The sequence below is a fragment of the Canis lupus genome, chromosome 22 (assembly GCF_011100685.1).
Source record: "Canis lupus familiaris isolate Mischka breed German Shepherd chromosome 22, alternate assembly UU_Cfam_GSD_1.0, whole genome shotgun sequence".
Taxonomy (NCBI): Eukaryota; Metazoa; Chordata; class Mammalia; order Carnivora; family Canidae; genus Canis; species Canis lupus.
Genome location: NC_049243.1, coordinates 46,086,162 through 46,109,501, shown reverse-complemented (window position 1 = coordinate 46,109,501; position 23,340 = coordinate 46,086,162). Strand labels below are relative to the sequence as shown.

At 43.8% G+C, this 23,340-nt stretch overlaps 1 protein-coding gene across 1 annotated transcript in view; it reads left to right on the top strand.

Moving 5' to 3' along the window:
• Positions 1-23,340, top strand: part of ABCC4 (ATP binding cassette subfamily C member 4) — a 245,850-nt gene that overhangs the window by 36,243 nt on the left and 186,267 nt on the right. Inside the window, 3 exon segments of the mRNA NM_001197174.1 lie at positions 5,063-5,173; positions 5,735-5,858; positions 16,819-17,043. Of these exon segments, the coding sequence (NP_001184103.1) occupies positions 5,063-5,173; positions 5,735-5,858; positions 16,819-17,043 (460 nt within the window).

The following is a 23,340-nucleotide window of genomic DNA, read 5'->3' as shown; positions in this document are numbered from 1 at the left end:
ATCATGAGGTAGCAGCAGTGGGACTAGTGGATGGGTTGGCTGAGGAGAAGGGGGAAGCATCGAGTGATTACTGGGTTTCTAGTTTGAGCTGTGGGCTCTTCGACCTTGACTTTTTTTAAAGTAAAATTAAGCAAAGTCTATTGAGCAATAGTACAAAGCTTTTGAAGGAGGGAGAGGGACCCCAGAGGGCTGCCCTGAGGTTGACATTTATAGAGATGGAGAAGATCAGTTTTAGCAGGGAAATCAGGAATTCCAATGTGGATCTTAAAAGGGAGCTGCCTCTTGGCATTTGAGAGGAGATGACAAGTAGTCACGTAACTTGTAGGAATCTGGAGTTTGGTGGGAAAGGCTTGGCTATCGGTATGGGCATGGTAATGGGAGGCAGGGGATGGACAGCTGTCCCCTAAGGAAAGTGCAGGGCTGCACTCCGGTCAGTGGCTTGCAGAGTAAGTAAGAGGAGGGCAGGTGGAAGATGACAGCCACCGGTGAGCATTGGGGAGCTCCCAAAATCTCTCCTTGATCAGAAGATTGAGAGACAGGTGCCAGAAGAGATGTGAAAAAGGGTGTGAGTGGCTGAGATTTGGGGTACCCTTTGCTTTGAGCGTAGAAGTCACAGTGATGCAGGGAGTTGGGGTGGGGGTGAGGAGCCTGATCCACTAAAGTTTGAAGAATGATAGGGACAGAGAATGTTCTAGATGCAGCAGTGGTAGCGGATGCTCTGGCTTTTGGAAGTGTCAGGTGTGTTCACAGCTAGGAGGCTAGAAAACAGAATTGGAAAACTGAAAGGCTGCCCAGAGACTGCAGGAAAGTTGTGTCCCCAGGGTCCAGCCTGACTCTGCTAAGAGCAAGGAGCCAAGGGTATTGGGGAGTTTACCAGTCATTGCAGGGAGTTTCAGGGAGTTTCATGGAGGGCTGGGGACAGGGGCCAGACTGTTGGTGGCAGCTTGGAAGGAAGATCTTTGTTTATGGGGTTAAAGTGTCCTCCTAATCCAAGCGTGAAGGATGTATGGTCTTAGTGCTGGTGGTGTGGGAAGATGTGTGGGGATAAGGGCCATGATGATGAAGAGGTGTTAGAGTAGCCGGTAGAGAGGAGGAAGACAGGAAGGCCAGCCATGAGCTCTGAAAGCCCCAAAGTCAGGTCAGAAGGCCTCTGCAGGTCCACAGTACGGAGAGAAGGTGGTGAAGAGAAGGTGGTGCGAGGAGTGAGGAGGCTGGTAGAGGGAACACAGGAAGCTGGGGCAGTGATCCATTTTGAGGATAGCTCGCCTGCAGGGTAGGTGTTCCAACCTTGCGCATGATAGATTCTTACATGTGACATCTGTACCCAGGAACCATAAGGTACTAGGCTCTGTGTTTGGTCATGGAGATCTCAAGTGTTTATGTGAGTCGTCGTTGCCCTGAAAACCTTTGGCCCTTGTTGGTGTCCATGGGGCTCAACCTGGCTTTTTGGGATTTGGGCCCTGAAGGGGATTGCAAATATCTTTAATAAATCAAGAACTGGGGGTGAAAGAAGTTTGCTTAATTGAGTAATTTCATCTAAGTTATTAGAGCTTTTTTTAAGGGGGCCCACATGTGATTAAGAGTTATGTCATCGTCAAGGCTGGTATTTGTCTGGTGGGTCTTTTGAAATGTTCAGAGCACCCTCAGCTGATGCCCTCAGCAGCCTTGGGAAGTGTTCTCCCCATTTGCCGGAGGTCAGTACAGAGAGTTCATAATATTTGTCCTTCATGACTACACTATTTTGCATCCCTACTGGCTGTGTGCAAAGGCTGCCAATTTCTCGCCACACTTGTTATTTATTTATTTTTGATTGTCACCATGCTAATACATGTGAGATTTTATCTCACTGTGGTTTTGATTTCCTTTTCTGTAAAGATGAGCATCTTTTCCTCTGCAAACAATTTTAAAGAGGGCCTTTCAGGGCAAGGTGTCATCATCTGGGTATGTTCCACTGCTAATTGCCTCAGAATTTTCTATGGGGAATAACCATGCATTAAGTGTCCTCATACATTATTACCAACCTGTTTGATGGTAAAGCTCACAGATTGGTACTTTTGTCTGGGAAGGAAATTGAGACAGAGTTACTGGGTGATCTGCAAGCAGTCCTGGGGATGCTGACCTGGAAAATGGAGTGAAGAGTGGTCCAGGACTCTGGGGTCCCCAGTACCTTTGTTGGGACTAGAATCCCAGTTTTCTAGCTCCTGGGTTGGGGTTTTTAGAGGCACTGAGCTACCAGTATGAGCAAAAAAATATTAAGCCCAGTTTCTTTTTTTGCTGCTGCTTTTTTTTTTTTTTTTTTTTTTAAAGATTTTATTTATTTATTCATGAGAGACGTAGAGGCAGAGACACAGGCAGAGGGAGAAGCAGGCTCCATGTAGGGAGCCCGATGCGGGCCTCGATCTCAGGTCTCTAGGATCACGCCCTGGGCTGAAGGCAGACACTTAACTGCTGAGCCACCCAGGCGTCCCTCTTTTTGCTTCCTTTATGATTCCCAGACATTTCATTTATTCAACAAAAACCTAGAGCCTCTTCAGTACCCGGTGTTAGTACTAGGGATAAAGTGTGAGTAAGAGAAATAGGATCTCTATTTTCACAGGTTATCCTCTGACATCAGAAATTTCCTCTGTGTGGGATGCCTGGGTGGCTCAGTGGTTGAGCGTCTGCCTTCAGCTCAGATCATGATCCCGGGCTCCTGGGATCTAGTCCTGCATTGGGCTCCCTGCACAGAGCCTGCTTCTCCCTCTGCCTGTGTCTCTGCCTCTCTGCCTGCCTGCCTGCCTGCCTCTGTCTCTCTGTGTCCCTCATGAATAAATAAAATCTTTAAAAAAAATTAAAAACTTAAAAGAGAATAACATCAGTTTAAAAAAAAATTTCCTCTCTGGCAAAATCAGTGAAATGGTGTTCAATGTTAGGCTGGCTCTGCATGTTAATTATTGTCATTTACATAGCATATAGTGGATTTGTATAGGGCTTTTTTGATACTCTGTCCAGTTTTTTTCATTATTAGTAATTTGTAGAGATCATTTGAAATTATATAAATACTCCATATCAAACTTGCACCCATGAGTTTTGACTTCATTGGTTAAGTGCATTATTTGTTTGCATTCTAGAGTTTTCCTTCTCTCTCATTTATGTGGCAGGATCGTTTAATGGACAGTGTGACTCATTGCTATTTATTTATTTGATGCTAGAAGTTTTCCAGAAACTTCTGAGATAGCCCATTGAGCTGTCTGCTCTATCCTTTGGGCACATGCTTGTGATTCCTTGAGCACTTCCTTATTTTATGGTGTGAGATGTTCCAGGCCCATCTTGTACTTTTCTCTGTCTCTTCTGTGTTTGTGTCAGCCTACGGAAGAGCTGCTGTTGCTAGGAATGCCTTGGGCACTGCTCGCCTGAGCCCATCTACTTGTGCAGCCCCATAGGCATTTCGCTTTTGCAGCCAGTGCCGTGGCCAGATCAGGCCTAGCGATTCATGTGGTTGCAGGACTTATCTCAGCAACAGCCTTTAGGGAACTTTAGAAAAGACAAGATTGATTACTCATCATGTGTTCTAGCTCGTGCCCGGCGTGCCTGGGGCCACATGGCCAGGTCAAAGCTGGGAGGAGTGGGGCTGGGAGCACACCTGTGCATGGACACACCTGGATCTGGGGTTCTGTCTTCATAGAGTCGAGGGTGGGGGTGCCTGGGGTTTCACAAGTTCTCCTTTTATTGGTGAATTTAAAACATAAGAAGGAACTAAAGCACAGAAATGAAAAAGCAAGTGGTCAAATGGCCAGTTATCTAGGTCAACTGGGTCTTAAAAGAAGGAGAGAAGAAGGACTGCTAACCATGGGTGGGTGGCCTGGCGCTTTGTCCAGTGGCTGGTGGTGTCTCTGTTTGAAATGGAGGTCTCTGAAGTGGATGAAAAGCATTATGTCAGGCATTTATTTTATTTTATTTTTTTATAAGGCAAATTCCTATTTATTTTTTTAAAAGATTATTTATTCATAGAGACAGAGAGAGAGAGAGAGAAAGAGAGAGAGAGAGGCAGAGACACAGGCAGAGGGAGAAGCAGGCTCCATGCAGGGAGCCTGATGTGGGACTCGATCCAGGGTCTTCAGGATCACACCCTGGGCTGCAGGCAGCGCTAAACTGCTGCGCCACTGGGGCTGCCCTATGTCAGGCATTTAAATTACAGTAAAGGTAATTGTCAGGTGCATCCTTAAACTGACCCAACCTCAAATCAGACATTTCTTCTAGGAGACCTGGTTCCTTTTAGGGAAGAAAGATATTGAAACTCCCAGATCTGGGTGAAGGGGACAGGAAGTCCCAGTGATGCCTTGGGCTACATGGCGACTATAGTCAGTAATGCTGTATTCCATAATTAAAAGTTGCTAAGAGGGTAGCTTTTAAAAGTTCTCGTCATAAGAAAAACAATTTTTGTAACTGTGTATTGTAAAAAAACAAAAGAAAACAAAACCTGAAAACCTCCCAAATCTGAGCACAGGGATGCTTTTTGCTGCTGTATGTCCCTGCTTCCTGGGGCATCTCAGTGGATAGAACTGTGTGTGTATGTCCTACCTATATATCTTTACATTTAAAATGGAGACTTCCAAAAAATTGAACTATAATTGTCATACGATGTCATGTTAGTTTCAGATATACAACATTGTATTTCAACAACTCTGTGGGTTTTGCTGTGGCATGTGGCTGCTTTCTGTGTCACCACACACCACTGTTATAAAACCACTGACTCTGTTCTGGATGCTGTGGCTTTCATCCCGTAACTGGAAGCCTGGACCGCCAACCCTTTTCATACATCCCCTGTCCCTTCCCTCTGGCAACATCAGTTCTTTGTATTTATGGGTCTGTTTCCGCTTTTTGTTTGTTCATTGTGTTTTTAGATACCACATATAAGTGAAATCATATGGTATTTTGTCTTTTAGACTTTGGGTTTTTTTTTTCTTACACTTTGTTTTTTTTAAAAACAAACCCCCTACAAACCCCTGGAATGTAGGATTCTAATTAGACAGATGTATAATTTGGATATGTTACTTTTCGCTTTTCTCTTAATTTTTAACAGGTGGTTGAACCCCTTGTTTAAAATTGGTCACAAACGGAGATTAGAAGAAGATGATATGTATTCCGTGCTTCCAGAAGACCGCTCCAAGCACCTGGGAGAAGAGTTGCAAGGGTAAGCCACAGGCAGGAATGAAAAGGGTAAGGAGAAATGAGAATTTTGAAGTGTGTGTCTGATGGTTAGATGGGTTTTGCCTCCCCCGGCCCTCCTGGAACCTCCGTTTGTTACCCACCTACTCTCAGGCTGTCTCCGAACTTAGCCTACTTTTCTGACTGAGGAAAAAAACCCCGTGTTTCCTGTGCTTTTGTGGAGTGGAGGTTGCCAGTGGCAAAGGCCCTGGATGCCAAGATCCGTCCCCAGAGGTGGGATCCCTGGAGGAGGTTGTCTGTACTTGTGTCTGCCTTCCTGGCCTGCTCTTGGCACTAGTAAATCCACCAAAGCTTGGCAGCGACTGGTTTCCTGAGACTGGAACTTTTCCCCTCAAGACATGTTTTTCTGGTGCTTCAGATCCTGCATCACACATCTTTCAGGGGCCATTTAAACAATTAGCCTGAGCTGATGGAGCAGCCATGGAGTGCCCTGGAATCAACCCCGAGCTCTGGCTCTGCTGCCTACACTGTTTGGCCCTGTGGTCGGGTGTCTGTTTCTCACCATGCCTTGTTTTTCTCCTTGCAGGTACTGGGATAAAGAAATTCAGAAAGCCGAGAAGTCGGACGCACGGAAACCTTCTTTAACGAAAGCAATCATAAAGTGTTACTGGAAATCCTATTTAGTTTTGGGAATTTTTACGCTAATTGAGGTAACAGCTTTCTTATGTGGTGTGTTTTATTTCAGTGTGTGGGGATGGGTACTGAGGCAGGCAGCCCTTTTGGGGGAAAGAGGCATAGGATCTGAGGATAAAACTATGTAGGATACATGGTGTAGCTCAGTGGTTGTATTCATTGTCAGAATGGGCAGATACTTAAGTGGACCTCAGGGGGATTACTGTTTTTCTTCTAATGAATTAAAAGGCTGTGATATGGAAGGGTGGTGCTGAGAATTAAGTTTTATGCCGAGTGAGGATATTGTTGGTGCGCAGTAAATGTTGTAAATGCTAAGAGTGATCCTTGACCCAAAGAAGACTCTACAACCTCAAGGAATATGTGCCTCTGGTTTGGAGGAAGTAAATGTGGGTCAGAACCCAGAATAATATAGAACATTTTATAGATTCTTAGCAAATAATAGCTAATTTGACCAGGTGAAATCTGATAAATGTTTTCTTCAGAAGGCTTTATTGCCTTTCACCTTCCAGGGGAACAGAGCCCCAGGGCCCTGTCTGGGCTGGAGCTGGCCAGAGCTCTCAAGAGCACATGTTTCTCTGGGCTACCCCCTTTCCAGTAGGACATGTACTAAAGCCAAAACCCCCTCTGTGGAGGATCTCTGGCCTCATGAATTCCGGAGGATTCCTGGCCCACCCATTCTGGTTTCCTGTCCCTGGTTATTGGGGTGGATTGCTGGTTGGAAGGTGGGGCTTTGGTAGTATGACATTGCAGCTACTGTAGGGTGATGTGCAATGGAAACCCAAAGGCAGAAAGCCATGAGGTCAGTGACCTCCATTATCCTGATGGGCCTTAGTCAAGATCCTCCAGTAAGACAGTGTTATCCCGGGCACAGGGCCAGTGAGACTCTACCCGTTCTGGGCTGAGGCCTGCTGGAAGTATGCCACCTGGGTGGCTGTGCTCTCTGTGGTACTTGAAGATGGCCTTAGGGACATGCGTGGTCCTGTGAGTGTATGAGAGTCGTAGGGAGAGAAGTTGCAGTTGCTGTGAAAAGTGGTTTTTAGGTGGAGAAAGGTGGTGAGTGGGTTTTGTTGGGTGTGAGATGGGTAGGCGGGTTGATTTGTATGTGGGATGGGAGCTCTGGGGTAAAAGGCTGTTGTTTTGAAGGGCAGCCAGTACGTAAGTGATCCCTGCCCTGTATCACTGGAGAAAACCAGAGAGTCTGTCCACTAACAAGTGATAGATAGTGATAGTCCTGGGAGATAGAAGCTGGCCTCATTCAGGATGTTGGTTTCTGGGGAGCAGAGTACCTGGCAAAATGGGGGCTCATCCTCAGTAGTATTAGTATTTGTAGCAGCAGTGGTGGTAGGATCTCATGCTCAGTAGTAGCAGTGGCAGGGGTCGTGGTAGTAGTGGCACTGGTGGTTTCTCATTTTTTTTTTTAAAGATTTTATTTATTCATGAGAGAGATGGGGCGATGTGGGGGGAGGCGGGGAGAGACACAGGCAGAGGCAGAAGCAGGCTCCATGGAGGGAGCCTGATAAGGGACTTGATCCCGGGTCGCCAGGATCAGGCCCTGGGCTGAAGGTGACGCTAAACCACTGAGCCACTAGGCTGCCCGGTTTCTCATTTTCAGTAGTGGTATTGCTAAGTACCAGCAGCAACAGTAGGTCTCATACTTGGTAGTAGCAATCATGCTATTACTAGTAGTATTACTACTACTGCTAACAGCAAGAGTAATACAGACTCATACTCAGTAGTATTGTTCCTAGCAGCAGCAGTACTGTTCCTAATATTACTGCTGCTGTTAGCAGTAGGGGCAGTAGAGCCTGATACTCAGTAGTATTACTAGCAGCAGAGCCTCATGTGCCGTAGTAACAGCAACAGTAGTAGTTCATGCTCAGTGGTAATAGTACTATTAGCAGTTTCAGCAGCAGCTTATACTTGGTGGTGGTGGCAGTGGCAGCAGCAATACTGGTAGTTATGTAGTAATAGTAGTAGTGTAATAATAACTACTTGAAAACTATCAGAAACTGCTGCAAGAACTTGACGTGTAATATTATTTTTATTCCTTTGGCCAAATCAGGTGTTGTGTGTTATTTTCATCGTCGTTTTAAGAAAGAGGCCCCATAGTGCCAGGTGGTTAGACAGTGTGCCAGGGGTCACACAAAGACACAAATCACAAAGGACAGAGTGGAGACTCAGTTGTGGCTCCTCCGACTTCCAAGGCTGATCATCTCCATGACGGCACATCCTGTATCAGGAGGGCTTTCCTTGAGAACTTTGACTTCAGGGTCTCAGACGCATGCAGGTTGAACCTGGCCTGGGACAAGTTATAAGTGTGCTAAGAACTCCTTGGACAGGAAGTCTGGTTGGGGACTGTGCATTTTGGTAGAGCTCAGATGACGATGTCCCTTGGCTGCTGGCAGTGATGAGGGTGTTGACAGCAGCAACAGCATGGCATATTTAGATTGACCAGGAGCCCTTGAGAAAGCCACCTTCTACTCTTTACCGTCCCCACACAAATGTGGTTGTGGCTTCCCTGGTGTCTGAGACCTTAAACATCCATCCACATTTGTAAGACCCCATTCTATTTTTTTTTTAAGATTTTATTTATTTATTCATGAGAGACACACACACACACACAGAGAGAGAGAGAGAGAGAGAGAGAGAGAGAGAGAGAGGCAGAGACACAGGCAGAGGGAGAAGCAGGCCCCATGCCGGGAACCCGACATGGGACTCGATCCCGGGACTCCAGGATCACACCCTGGGCCGAAGGCAGGCGCTAAACCGCTGAGCCACCCAGGGATCCCCCTCGTAAGACCCCATTCTAGATGAGCTCCTGGAGACTGACCAGCAGGAAGACTGCATGAAGGGGTGTCTCAGATGGGACTTGGATGATCTTGGCAGAGGCTGAGCTCTCTCTGTTGTTACTCAGCAGATGCCTCTGGCTCCCTGCTGAGAGCTGGTGTCTATGAATCTCCCAGGGGGTGTGGGAAAAGCTGAGGACCCTAGGTCAGTCACTGGTGTGGAGGTGCTTTCCCATATGCAGGGTGTGCAGCAGGCCTGAGAGCACGGTGACAGTCTGGGGTGGAATCAGACAGTACTGGTAGCAGACACATCTGGTGTAGATGATCAAGACACATCTGCTTGATCCTTCATGCTGTGACGAGGTCAGTAGCTTTGTGATTCCAGTACAAAATGAGACACAGTGGCCTAGATGAGCATGGTGACTAGCACACGTGGTGATCATTCTTCTTCGTGTCTTGAAGAGAACACAGGCGAGGGCTCATACTTAGTCCTGGTGCTGGGAAGCTCAGGCAGCCCATGATGTTAGAGCTCAACCACAAGTAAACCTTGAATTTTTTTCTGGCAGCAAGAGGCCTGAAATCCAACACAAATACCCTTGTTTTTCTAGACTTGCCTGTTGACACACTGCTGATTGAGAGACATTAGAAATGATTTTTCATGGTGGAGCTAGTAAGGATCTGTTAGAGTTCAAAATCACTTTCAGGTGCTGTTTTGGGTATTCAGTGATTAGTGAGAGAGTTACTGAGTTAGGTGGGATGAATTCTTCTTTAATGATTGATTTAATGAAGCAGCTTCCCATTTTGTGCTCTTCGTTTTCTGCTGCGTGTTGGGCTTTGTATTTTAGGTAGTGTAAGATCTAAATTCAGCCTTAGGATTTTGTAAAAAGCTTAAGGCTCTGTGGTTTCTAGGCAGTGCAGTGTTACCAACCAAAGCGTGGGCAGGGCCTTCCCTGGGCACTGCTGGCAGCTACCAGTGGGGAGAGGCAGAGTGATGCAGGCTTGGGTGAGGCTTTGGAGGTTGGATTTCAAAGAAGTGAAAATCTTAGTCCTGTGAGAATTGAAGAATGATTATAAGACTCGCAGAAACAAGAACACAGTGTTCTTGCAGGCCAACACTAACTCAAATTGAAACAGCCAGTGAGCTCCCGGAACGCTTGGCCCCCGTGTGTACTTCCATGGGGATGCGGTGGGGACCGAGCAAGTCTCCTCCTGCTCAGAGCCCTGAGGGTAGGGAGGAAGAGCATGGAGGCTCTTTATGGGGCAGACAGCAGCAGAGGCTACCTCCTCACAGCATCTGGGGCCTTATCTGGGGAGAGATGTTGTCTCGGCCTGCTGGTGTGTTAGTGGGGTGGCCTCATATTACCATGTGAATTCTCTTAGTCCCCCTGCCCTGAGAGGGGAGGGGTGATTGCGTGGTAGGTCTTCTACCTGTGACCTCGGAAATGGCCCCAGGTGGCTGCCAGCATTGGACAGTGACCTGGCCTTGGCCTGAGGTCACTTTTGCTGAGTTTTTCTCAGGTCTAGGGGCTATAGGGAGGCAAGTGTTTGTCTAAGTCTTCAGGCCAGAACTCAGCTGATAGGCAAGAAGTCAACAAAACCCTTTGAGCTTTCTCCCATGTCGTTTGTGCCTCGACTCAGGGCTGATTGTTGGAGGGCTGTCCCAGGCCTTTGCATTTATGTCCCAAGGCTGTTCCAGGCACCACTCACCTCTGCTTCACCCAGGGGCCTGAGGAGTGGCTGCTGGGAGCAGACAGGGCAGGCCACGAATAACCACCAAGACCCAGACAGGACGAAGGAGATGAGGAAGCTGACAGGAGACCTGCAGGAAAGACCCGCTGTGTACACCCTGCCTGTTCTTGGGTGTGGAGCTGTATCCACAGTGATGACCCCGAGTTACAAACAAGGTGATGCTTACACCCTGCCTGTTCTTGGGTGTGGAGCCGTAGGTCAGTTGTATCCACAGTGATGACCCCGAGTTACAAACAAAGGTGATGCTTCTCATCCATTTTCTTTGAGATGGCAGGGAAGTGGGTGACTCATTTTTAAAAAATTGTATTCATTATAATGGTTATATTATAAAACAAAAATCTGTGGGTTGCCTGGGTAGCTCAGTCGGTTAAGCGTCTGCCTTCAGCTCAGGTCATGATCCCGGGGTCCTGGAATCGAGCCCCAAGTTGGGCTCCCTGCTCAGTGGGTAGTCTGCTTCTCCCTCTCCTGCTGCTGCTGCCCCTGCTTGTGCTTTTTCTCCCTCTCTTTGTCTAATACATTAAAAAAAAAAAAAAAAAAAAAAAAAAAAAAACCCTTAAAAAAATTCTGCTTAAAAGTGAAACCTAAGGAACCGTCTAGAAAAGTTGGCTTTTATGAGCAATTTTAAGATTTTTTGTTCTTTAAAAAAAAAAAAAAAAAAGAGAGGGTTCTTGTTCTACCTTTGTTGCTTGTAAGGGAGCAATGGGTTTTCCAGGCCCTATGTGAAAGTAGCCCCTGCTATTAAGAATGGAATAGGTCTCTTCCTAGGATTCCTGTATAATGAGAGTGATCTTAGTTTATACATATTTTGATGCTGGCTTTAGGACACCGAGCTGTTATATCTCATTTAGTTGTCTTTGGATCCCTCAGAGGTAGACAAGGCAGGTATTTCGATGGATAAGGACAGGGAAGCAGAGGAGGGCATAGGTCAGGTGACGTGTAGGTGACCCACCTGATTTCTGGAGCAAAACATTCTGATTGCTAAGCCAGTGCTCTTTGCATTCTATCCTGTCGTCTCCTTCTGCCAGGGCACCCACTGATGATGGTCAGAGAGCCAAGAGGAGGTGTTTTTTCTCTGACAACAGTTCTGTGCTCCTAGCAACTGCTTCATACACTTTTTTTTTTAATATTTTATTTTTTTATCTCCCTCTTTGTACTAAGAAGATAAGCCTGGCCCTAAATCACAAGAGAATCTTGACAACTGAGAGAGAGTGAGAGCGTGCGCGCAAGAGAGCGCACAAGCTGGGAGGAGAGGGGAGAAGTAGGCTCTCCAAGAGGAGAGAGCCCAATGTGGGGCTCTATCCCAGGACTCATGACCTGACCTGAAGGCAGACACTTAACTGACTGAACCACCTAGTTGCCCCTGCTTCATATACTTATATACACTGTTTTTCCCCCTTTGCCCCTGTAGCTTTTTAAGAACACTTCAAAAATACAGACATAGGATACGATGGAAGGGTTGCAGAATATACCATCCCAGAATATACCTCTTTGGGATACAGATTGTTTTGAGCTGATTGAAAAAAAATTTTTTTAAATTGGCTTCATGCCCAATATGGGGCTGAACTCACAAGCCTGAGACCAAGAGTCTCATGGTCTACCAGTTAAGCCAGCTGGGTTTTCCTGCGCTGAATATTTTTTTTAAGATTTTTTTTTTTTAATTTATTCATGAGAGACACAGAGAGAGAGGCAGAGACCTAGGCAGAGGGAGAAGCAGGCTCCCTGCAGGGACCCTGATGTGGGACTCCATCCCAGGACTCCAGGATCACACCCTGAGCCGAAGGCAGACACTCAACCACTGAACCACCCAGGCGTCCCCTGAGCTGAGTATTTTTGAGAAGCATCAGTCACAGAAGTTCTGTAGACACAATGGAAGTTACTCTTCTGTAAGGGACAGATATACAAAGAGGGAGATATCTTTACAAATGTAGGTTTCCTTTATAAAATTATCTTCCTCTTTGTGCCAAGGGTGGCTTTAAATCACAGGAAAATCTTATCAACAGAGAAGTCTTTTTAAGACGAATTGAAGATGACTTTAAGATGACTTATATCTGCACAAGAAGCCTTATCCTTGTTTGCCTTTTTTCCTGTTAAACTTCCTCCTTGCCCCCCACCTGCCTCCATCGAGGCTCTGGCCTCTCTAGGCGTTGAGCAGTTCTCCTGGTGCTCTCCTGTGTATATGGAGGTTTACTGGTGATAAACTTTTGTTTCTCTCCTGTTTATCTTTCTTTTATTAAGAGCATCTCAGCCAAGAGCTCAGAAGGGTCGAGGGAAATGGCTTTTTCCTCACCTGCAGATGACACTTGTATGTCACCCTAGGCCAGCTTCAGTGGCTATCCACTCATGAGAGGTCTTTTTTTTTTTTAAAATATTTTATTTATTTATTCATGAGACACACACACACACACACACACACACACACACACAGAGGCAGAGACATAGACAGGGGAAGAAGCAGACTCTATGCAGTGAGCCCGACGTGGGACTTGGTCCCAGGACCCCAGGATCACGCCCTGGGCCAAAGGCAGGCACTAAACCGCTAAGCCACCCAGGTGTCCATCTCCTGTATAATCTAGTGCCATTATTTGCATCAATATTAACAGTGATATTAGGTATCATCAGTATCTAGTGCTCAAGTTATTTTTTCCCTTGCAGTTCATATCTGTATCCAAAATTAGGTGCGTTTGGTTCATAGAGGGTTTATGGGTTCCTTTCCATTCCCTCTCAACTGTAGTTTTATTTTTATGTTCACATTGAATACTTGAAACCAAGTTGTCTGTCCCATGGAGATTCTCACCGTCTGGATTTGGCCTAGTCCTTATTCCCTGTATCATTTAACATGTTCCTTTGGAAGCCTTACATTGGTGGTTAGATTTAGAAGCTTGACATGACTCAGTATTTTTTTCTTCCCTCCTCCATGGCAGATGTACTTTGTAGGTCCAGTGGTGTGCCTCGCTTATTAGGGACATCCTGTCTGCTTGTCTTTCTTGTGTGGGTGACGTTAGGAGCACTATTCATGATTGTTGCTCAAGATCCATTAATTTACTAGATGGTTGTAAAATGTGGTGATTCTGATTCTTCTGTGTTCATTCATTGCTTTTCCTCTGTTGACCTTAAAAATAAAAACTGCCAGGTATTTTAAAACATGGATTTTTTCAGGAATGGGAGACAGTTGCCATCTGGAACAAGCCCATTCTGACCAAACTGGAGGCAAGTCTGCCAAACACTTTTATAGGGGGAAAGCAGGAAGTTGGGAGGGGCTGTTCTAAACAGGCTCACTTTTTTGCTGTTATGTTTCACTTGATCATTTTTTTCTTGTTTGATGGCTTATTTCTATTTTCCATGCTTTCTTTTTTTTCTCATGGATCCGGGATGGTGGAGTTGGGCAAGAAATGTTTCAGGTACATGGGGTAGATGCAAGTTTTGGCATCTAGCCATGTAATTAAGTTACCTTAGGAAGCAAGAGGTAGGGCCTAAAGGTCAGGTCCTTTTGGGAAGCTGAGTTCCAAATACTCTGTTGAAGTACCTGCTTCAAAGATTGAACTCCGGTAGAGCCTTGACTTAGGGAGGGTTGTGGTATCATATTGGGATCTTCTAAAAAATCCCTTATGATTTCATAATCCAGAAGCATTCCCATGAAGGAATAATAAAGATTGTATTCTCAGTTGGTTTGTGGGAAGAATCTTCACCTGCCTATGCAGAGATGCCTATGCATCTCTCAAAAGATGGGAGTGTTTGGGGATCCTTGGGTGGCTCAGCGGTTTAGTGCCTGCCTTCAGCCCAGGGCCTAGTCCTGGGGTCCTGGGATCAAGTCCCACATTGGCCTCCCTGCCTGGAGCCTGCTTCTCCCTCTGCCTGTGTCTCTGCCTCTCTCTCTGTGTCTCTCATGAATAAATAAATAAAATCTTAAAAAAGAGAAAGATGGGAGTGTTTGCTCAAGCAAGTTTTTTTTTTAATTTTTTTTATTTTTAATTTATTTTATTTTATTTTATTTTATTTTATTTTATTTTATTTTATTTATTTTATTTTATTTTATTTTAATTTAATTTAATTTAATTTAATTTTATTTTATTTATTTATTTATTTATTTTTTTATCAAGCAAGTTTTGACCTTGCTCCTTGCTCTCCAGAAACTTTTAATTATGGTTAGTTTCAGATTTAATAATACATATTTTCCCAGTTTTATTTCTTAGTATTTGGGGGTTGAGGATGCAGAATGGACAGGTGAGTGGGAAGGTAGGGGCTAAGAGCTGGCATTACTCATTTGTGAGCCTGTTTGTTTGATGGATTATAAAGTGCTGTCAGAAAAATCCAGGTGCTTAGGTGGTAGTGTCCCTCCGTTAGGTTGTGTTCTTTCTCACTGTGTTTGCTCCATCTATGCATTTTCTCTCTGATGGGTAAGTCTGATTATATTTTCCGGTAGCAACGCTCATTTTAGGCTCAAATGGAGAGCTGAGGAACAGTCAACAAACACCTGAGTCCCAGACCGGATCCTAAGTGTGATGCAAGTTTGAGATGGCAGGTGTTATCTCTGGTCTCCTGATGGATAGCCCCAGGTTGGCGAGCTGCTGACTTGGGCTGGGACTGCCCACGTGTACAGTGTGATGTTCTTGCTTCACTCTGTAAGCCTCCAGATTTTCATCTCGGTATTCCCATACACGGTCTGTTTTATGGCCCGCTGTATTTGGGTTGCTTTCATAAACTCTTGGGACGAGTGATTGGGCATGCTGATCAGACAACAGTGAGCCTTTGTGTTCTTGAGATCTGATCATCTTACTTCTACAGTGAGCATCATTTCCTTGTAGGAGAAAAAGTGCCCTGACCTCCTGAGCGGTGAGGCTGACGGGGACATCTGTGAAACGGGTGTGTGCAGGAGTGTGCAGTGTTGGGGGTTTCATGTCATACCTCTCTGAGGGATGGCAACATCTTTCTATAAAATATCCAGAAGGGGCACAGTTGGTTTAGAAGAAAATGCATTTTAGTTGTGTTTCAGGTTTGGTTTTTTTGGGTTCCCTTGGTGCCTCCCTCCCTTTTAAAACTTTATTCATGAGAGACACAGAGAGGCAGAGACACAGGCAGTGGGAGAAGCAGGGTCCTTGGAGTTAGCGTGATGTGGAACTTGATGCTAGCATTCTGGGATCACGCCCTGAGCCGAAGGTCCTCAACCACTGAGCCACCCAGGCATCTCTCCCTTGCCCTTTTGTGTTATGGATTCTTCACTTGGGAGAGACAGAACAGAGGTATCAGAGCCAATCTGTTGGTTGTTTGCCATATCTGTGTTAATAAGGAGAGATTACCCAAGAGGAAATGTTTGTTTCAAAGTCAAGTTCTTGGAAGATCTCCAAACTTTTGACATTAGATGAAGTGATGCAGAGGGCCTGTGTGTTTGCTTTTGGTGACATGGATTTGCATGGACTGTTTGGTATTCCTTGATGCCAGAGGAAGGTGCCTTACAAGGGTAGAAGTAATTTGTGGAGTAGAGTGGCCATCTGGCAGGGAGGGGTAAGCTTTGCCAATTCTTTGCCATTAGTTTTAGGGTAAAAAATTTCTTTCCCTAAGTCTTATTCAAGAGGTAAGCCCCAGTGCTTCCTAACACATTGGTGTAGGACTTCAATTTTTTTGCTTTGGGATATAGATGATTGTTAAAATTCTTCAAAACCGATGCCTGTAATAATACAGCTGATGGTGAACCATTGATGGCATTATTTTTAGCTTGCCTTCTGTTTTAAATTTTTGACTCTAAGACCTAGTACTCAGCTTCTACGGGTAGAGACATACGAAGGCAACACTACCACTGAGAGCCTGGGAACCTCTTGAACCTGGTCCTTTTCCTTTAAGAGAATTTGGAGACAGCACTTCATTCTTCTGATCTGCTGATATGTGGAGTTTTGGGTTGGGAAAAAGTGGTGGGTTCTTGATTTGATCTGTGTCTGTGCAATCTCAGTTTACCAAGGCTGTTTTAATGCAGAAGGGAGTTGCAAGAGCTTGCTTCTCATAAGCAAATCATTCTTGACTTGGCTTTGTGCTGGGACATTGACAGTGTAGATGAAATGGGTAGGCTGTGAGCTGGGGCTGCCCACCTGTAAGCACATGCTTTACCTGTCTTTTGCCACTTCTTTTCCTTATTCATCTTAGGCCAAGACTTCTCTGATACTTGCCAAATGTATTCTAAACACAGGCTATAATATTTGTTGAGCATCCACAGTGTACCCAAGCACAATGTACTAAAACTTTATTGCTTTTGCACTTAGAATTTTGGCTTACGGTTAAACTATTATCTCTTATTGTACATAAGAGAGTAGTTCTGTTTTTCTTTGAGATTAGTGGTGAACATAGCACTTTGTTAAAATGCCTTTTTAACACACTAGTAATAAAAACAAAGCTGTGTTAAGAAAAACTGGTATGACCTGTATTTCTAATTACAGCTTTTCTCTCTTCTCTTTAGGAAGGGACCAGAGTAATCCAGCCCATATTTTTGGGGAAAATTATTAAGTATTTTGAAAACCAGGACCCTAATGATTCTGTGGCTCTGCACGAAGCCTACGGCTATGCCACGGTGCTGACCGCCTGCACACTTGTTCTCGCCATACTGCACCACTTATACTTTTATCATGTTCAGTGTGCTGGCATGAGGTTAAGAGTTGCCATGTGCCATATGATTTATCGGAAGGTAAGTGTCATTTAGTATCAGCATGTATATCTCCCCAGAAGCAGCTGAAACATTTTGGAAAAGTTCATGAATTAAACATTTTGTAAATAGAATCTTAACTTTTGTTTATTTAATTTTTTAAGGGCAGGGGTGGGAGGGACAGAGGGAGAGGGAGAATCCATGCCCAGCGTGGAGCCCAACCCAGGGTTGGTCTCATGACCGGGAGATCATGGCCTAAGCCATAATCAGGAGTCTGACATATAACCATCTGAGCCATCCAGGTGTTCCTAGAATCATTTAAACCTTACCAGAGAAGCTTATTTTATATCGGGTGAATTAATTTTTTTTCCTTTAAGTGAACTTTACCGATACACAATGAAAGTTTTCTATGAGATCAGGTCCAGGCTGCCTTTGATCGCATTTAGGCACAGGCTTTTCAAAGTATTCTATTGGTAATGGAATCTAATTAAAAAGTAAGTATTAAATTGATCTAGGTGTATCAAATTTCCAGAGTTTTCATGCATGAATCTCATAGTTGTATGTGTGGAAATTGTGTTGTTGTTCATTAAAACTTTCATGTACATCAAAATTGTATTTTATAAGTGACCTTCTGTGAAATTGGGTGTATAACGTTGAATCTAAAAGATTGTATTTGAGAAAAGGGAAAAATGTACTATTTAAATGAACTACTTAACTATGTTTAATATAATTGTTAAGGAAAAATATAGAGTCCATTGCAAACATATTCACCAGTTCTGTAGTTACTTTTTTTTTTTTTTTTTTTTAAGATTTTATTTATTGGGACACCGGGGCAGCTCAGCAGTTAAGCATCTGCCTTCGGCTCAGGGAGTGATCCCGGAGTCCTGGGATCTGGGATTGAGTCCCACATCAGGCTGCCTACAAGGAGTCTGCTTCTCCCTCTGCCTGTGTCTCTGCCTCTCTTTCTGTGTCTCGAATGAATGAATGAATGAATGAATGAATGAATAAATAAATAAAATAAAAAGGGTTTATTTATTTATTAGAGAGAGCTCATGCTTGAACATGCTTGAGGGAGGGTAGTGGCAGAGGGAGAGGGAGAGCAGGGAGCCCAATGTGGGGCTCCATCCCAGGACCCTGAGACCATGACTGGAGCTTGGAGTGGAAGATGGTTGCTTAATCCACTGAACCAGCCAGGTGCCCTTGTGTTTTTTTTTTTTTTTTTTTTTTTTTTTTTTACTAGTATTAAAGAAAATAGTTGATGTTTGGGATGAAACTTCAAATGTTACATTGTTTTTAGTAAGTTTGGAGATTACCTATGTTCTACTTTATATTGCTTTCCCTTCAGGTTACTATTTTACTCACGATTATCTTCTTTAGTGTGCATTATAGTAGTTTTAAGGACAAGACCCAGTTTGATGTGTTCAGTGTTTTTGTATTGAGAAATGCCATAAAATTTTCCCATAGTTTACGCTGGTCTTATGTGTTAGGAAGGTAGTGAGGATTTCAGGTGTCTTGACCAGGGACTTTCCACAGACATACCAGTGAGAACAGCTGAAGGGCTCTTGTACAAACTCGATCCTGGATATCTCTTTGCTTTGGGCTGTTTGGTTTAAAAACAAAAAAACACTTCGTTTTAACTGTATTGTATACTTGAAATTTGCTAAGAGAGTTCTATCATAAGTGTTTCCACCATACACTCAAAAGGATAACATGTAAAGTGATGGATATGTTAATCAGCTTGACTGTAGTACTCCTTTTCCAATGTATATCTATATCAAAATTTGATGTTGTACACCTTAAATATATATATATATATATTTCAAGTTTATTTATTTATTTTTAGTGATCTTTACACCCAGTATGGACTCAAGTTTATGACACCGAGATCAAGAGTCACATGCTTTTCTAACTGAGCCAGCCAGGGGCCCCAATAGATGCAATTTTTATTAAAAAAAAAAAAATCCGTATGGAAAGTTAAAACCAAACAATTTAAGTGTAAAATAATTGCTTCTTTTACCTAGTTGCTACATGTCTGGAGCTTCTGTTTCTTGTGAATACTTTTCTTGGAAAAATGCAAGATGTCTTCTCCACATCTTACTCTGAGCAGAGCCTTAGTAATATTGGAATTGTGTGACTCTCGAGGGTTTCTCTGTCTGTGTAGGCTGTGATGGGTACCTTCAGTTCCTCTATTGTGATGTGGAAATGGTAGCACTGCCTATATGCTCCAGTGAAGGCGCCTTCCTTGCTGTGCTCCTCCTCCTGTTTGTTATTCTATTGTAGTCTCTTATACTACTAAGGAGCATAGTCAGATTTCTTTATGAATTAGCTAGATCATGCTTAGCTTTCATAAATAAATAGGAAATTTTGCTAGGACTCTACTGTGAAAAGGTTAAACATGGGAGCCAGGTTTGAGGTGATGGTTCAGTCCAAGAAAGCTCTTTGCTGCCCTGGGTGAGTTAGTTCACCTGTTTTTCTTCCTCTAACCCACTGAGGCTTTTGGGAAATCTGATCTGATCTGACGTATCAGCTTACCTGAATGTAAACATCTCCCAAAGGTGTTAATTTGCTAGCTTGATTAGCCTCAAAGAATTGTCCCCTTATAAATAATTGTTTGGGTTAAACCATGGGCGGAACCTGAAATTGCAGAAATGTGGGAAAGACAGATTTCCTCAGGCATTTTCTTGTGTCTAGAATCTTGCTAGGTAAAGAAATAGGACACTTTTTCATCACAGGTGGGCTGATTCCTTCAGGCAGAAGCTGGCACCACAAAGTTCTGAGAGGCCTCTCTGAACATTTGTGCCTTATACTCAGGCACTACCTCCTAATCCCTGGTTCTGGGAGGTTGTGTGTCCTCACTGGAAGAAGCTGCTAAATTCCTAGTTGGGATCTGTAATATTCAAGGATATCATGGGATGTACCCTATATAAAAATGACTTGTCATTTGTTTACCTTAGCACAGCATTGGTAAAACTACACCTGGCTTTTGAGCTTTGTTTTTTGTTTTTTATTTTTTTAAAGATTTTGTTTATTTATTTATTTATTTATTTATTTATTATTTATTTATTTTATTTATTTATTCAGAGAGAGCGAGAGAGAGAGGCAGAGACACAGGCAGAGGGAGAAGCAGGCTCCATGCAGGGAGCCTGACGTGGGACTCGATCCTGGGTCCCCAGGATCACACCCTGGGCTGCAGGCAGCGCTAAACCGCTGCGCCACTGGGGCTGCCCTGTTTTTATTTTTAAAGATTTTATTTATTTGTTCATGAGACAGACAGACAGACAGACACACACACACACACACACACACACACACACACAGAGGCAGAGACATAGGCAGAGGGAGAAGCAGACTCCTTGTGGGGAGCCCGATGTGGGACTCGATCCCAGGATCCTGGGATCATGATCTGACCCAAAGGCAGACACTGAACTGCTGAGCCACCCAGGGGTCCCTGTAACTCCTTTTTAAAGTTGAATACTATTCCACTGTATGGATGGTACCATGTTTTGTTTACCCATTCACCTGTCAGTGGGCGTTGGGCGATTTGTCTCCAGTTTTTGGCAATTGTGAATAATGTTGCTGTGAACAACATGTGGGTGCACAAATACCTCTTCAGGTTCTTACAGTTCTTTTGGGTACATTTGCAAAAGTGGAATTGCTGGATAATGAGATATATTTTTGAGGAACTGCCATACTCTCTTTCACAGTGGCTGCATCATTTTACATTCCCACTTGATCATTTCTCTGTTAAATTTGAGTACTAAATGAAGAAGAGTTTTTATGAACTATAACGTTTTGTTTGGATTGGTGGTTCTGGTTGGTGGTCTGTTGAAACAACCCATGGTGATCTATTTAAGTTCCTCAAATCTCTAGGACTTCAAAAATTTTTTTTTTAACCAAATTAAGGGATTTTGCAATAACACAGGCTGCCTTTTTGTAAAGTCAACAGACTGGCATGAAGAACACAGATTCCTCACTGTAGTGATGTTTTGAACATTATACTTACTTTATTTTTTAAAAAAGATTTTATTTATTATGAGAGACACAGAGAGAGGCAGAGGTATAGACAGAGGGAGAATCAGGCTTCCCCCAGGGGATCCTGACGTGGGACTCAATCCTGGGTCTCCAGGACCACGCCTTGAGCTGAAGGCAGGCACTCAATCACTGAGCCACCCAGGCATCCCAGTACTTGCTCATTTTAGAATGTCACTGCCAGTCATGGGTCATAGTCTCAGGATGGGTTGCTTTCACCTCTACAGTGGGACCAGTGGCTAATTTCTTGCTTTGTTCTTGTCCAGGACACAGAAAAAGCAGGAAATGCCCTGCTTCAAATCTCATTGGTTACTTTCCCAGCTCAGAGCACACGATGTTAGGGCCATTTGGGGGGAAGATGATAGCTTCAGGTATGACGAGCCCAGATTGAAGACAGAGGATGATCCCCAGCCCCATCCTAGTAAAATGGATCTCAACTTTGCCAACCTGACCTGGCTTCAGGCTTGAGTGGAAGCGAGCCTGAATGTTAGAGGACTATAGTACTAGAGCACACAGGATGGCATTCTCAGTAATGAGGATGGTTTTATCCTGTGATACAGATTTTCTTGTATTAAATAACACATATGGCACAGAGCTGTTTCCTTAAGATTTCAAGCTTGACTAGCCCTGGGTTTCCTGACGAAGTCTCCTGTTTGAGGAACTGTGGTAGTTCTTATTTTGGACCTTAATGATTGCTTTGCTCTGAATTCCAGGTAAAGTCAGAACTGTCAGCTTTTGAGTTCATGGTTGCTGTTCTCTGCTTCTGGTTCGTTGGTACAGACAGACTTCTTTGCAGAATTGGGTCATTTGGACCATACATTTTATTTTGGCTAAAATCTCATCTTAATTGTTTGGATAGAGAGAGTACTTGTTTTCTTTGAACTTCTCCCCCCTCCCCCCACCCTTTCTTTCATGATGATGGAAGTGTTTTCTTTTTTATTAATTCAAACTCAATTAGTCAACATACAGTACATCAGTAGTTTCAGATTTAGTATTCAGTAGTTCATCACTTGTGTATACAACCCAGTGCTCATCACATAATGTGCCCACCTTAATGCCCCTGACCCAGTTACCCCATCCCTTCACCCACCTCCCCTGCAGCAACCCTCAGCTTGTTTCCCAGAGTTAACAGTCTCTCATGGTATCTCCCTTTCTGATGACTTCCCATTGGGTTTTTCCTCTCTTTCCCTATGATTCTCTGTGCTGTTTCTTAAATTCCATATATGAGTGAAACCATATGATAATTGTCTCTGATTGGCTTATTTTGCTCAGCATAATAGTACCCTCCAGTTCCATCCATGTCTTTTTTTTTTTTTTTTTAAGATTTTATTTATTTATTCATGAGAGACACAGGGAGGGAGGGAGGGAGGGAAGGAAGGAAGGAGGGAGAGGGAGAGAGAGAGGCAGGTGCAGAAACACAGGCAGAGGGAGAAGGAGAAGCAGGCTCCATGCAGGGAGCCTGACATGGGACTCAATCCCAGGTCTCCAGGATCACCACACCCTGGACTGAAGGTAGCGCTAAACCGCTGAGCCACCCGGGCTGCCCAGTTCTATCCATGTCTATATGTAAATGGTAGGCCATCATCATTTCTGATGGCTGAGTAATATTCTATTGTATATATATACCATATCTTCTTTATCCATTCATCTGTTGATGGACATCTCTGTGCTTTTCCATAGTTTGGCTATTGTGGGCATTGCTGCTATAAACACTGGTGTGCAGGTGCTCCTTTAGATCACCATATTTGTATCTTTGGGGTAAATACCTAGTAGTGCAATTGCTGAGTCATAGGGTAGTTCTTTTTAACTTTTTGAGGAACCTCCAAAAGGTTTATCAGAGTGACTGCACCAGCTTTCATTCCCACCAACAGTGTTAAAGGGTTCCCCTTTCTCTGCATCTTCACCAACATTTGTTGTTTCCTGTCTTGTTAATTCTAGTCATTCTGACTGGTGTGACAGATGAAAAAAATGCTCCACATCACGTGGGTTCAGGGAAATACAAATCTTTGAACTTCTAAGATGAGTGGACTCACTGCAAACATCCTAGTTTCTTTGTATCATTTTTTTTTTAAATATTTTTCTCTTTATTTATTTATGATAGTCACACACACAGAGAGAGAGAGAGAGAGAGAGCTTTGTATCATTTATTGTCGATCTGTCTTGCAAGAATTTATATATAATAAATCCTCATTGTTCATAGATTCTGTTTGCAGATTTGCCTACTTGCTAAAGTTTATGTATGACCCCAAAATCAATACGTGAAACTCCTTCGCATCATTTGTCGGCATGCACATAGTCATTAAAGTTTTG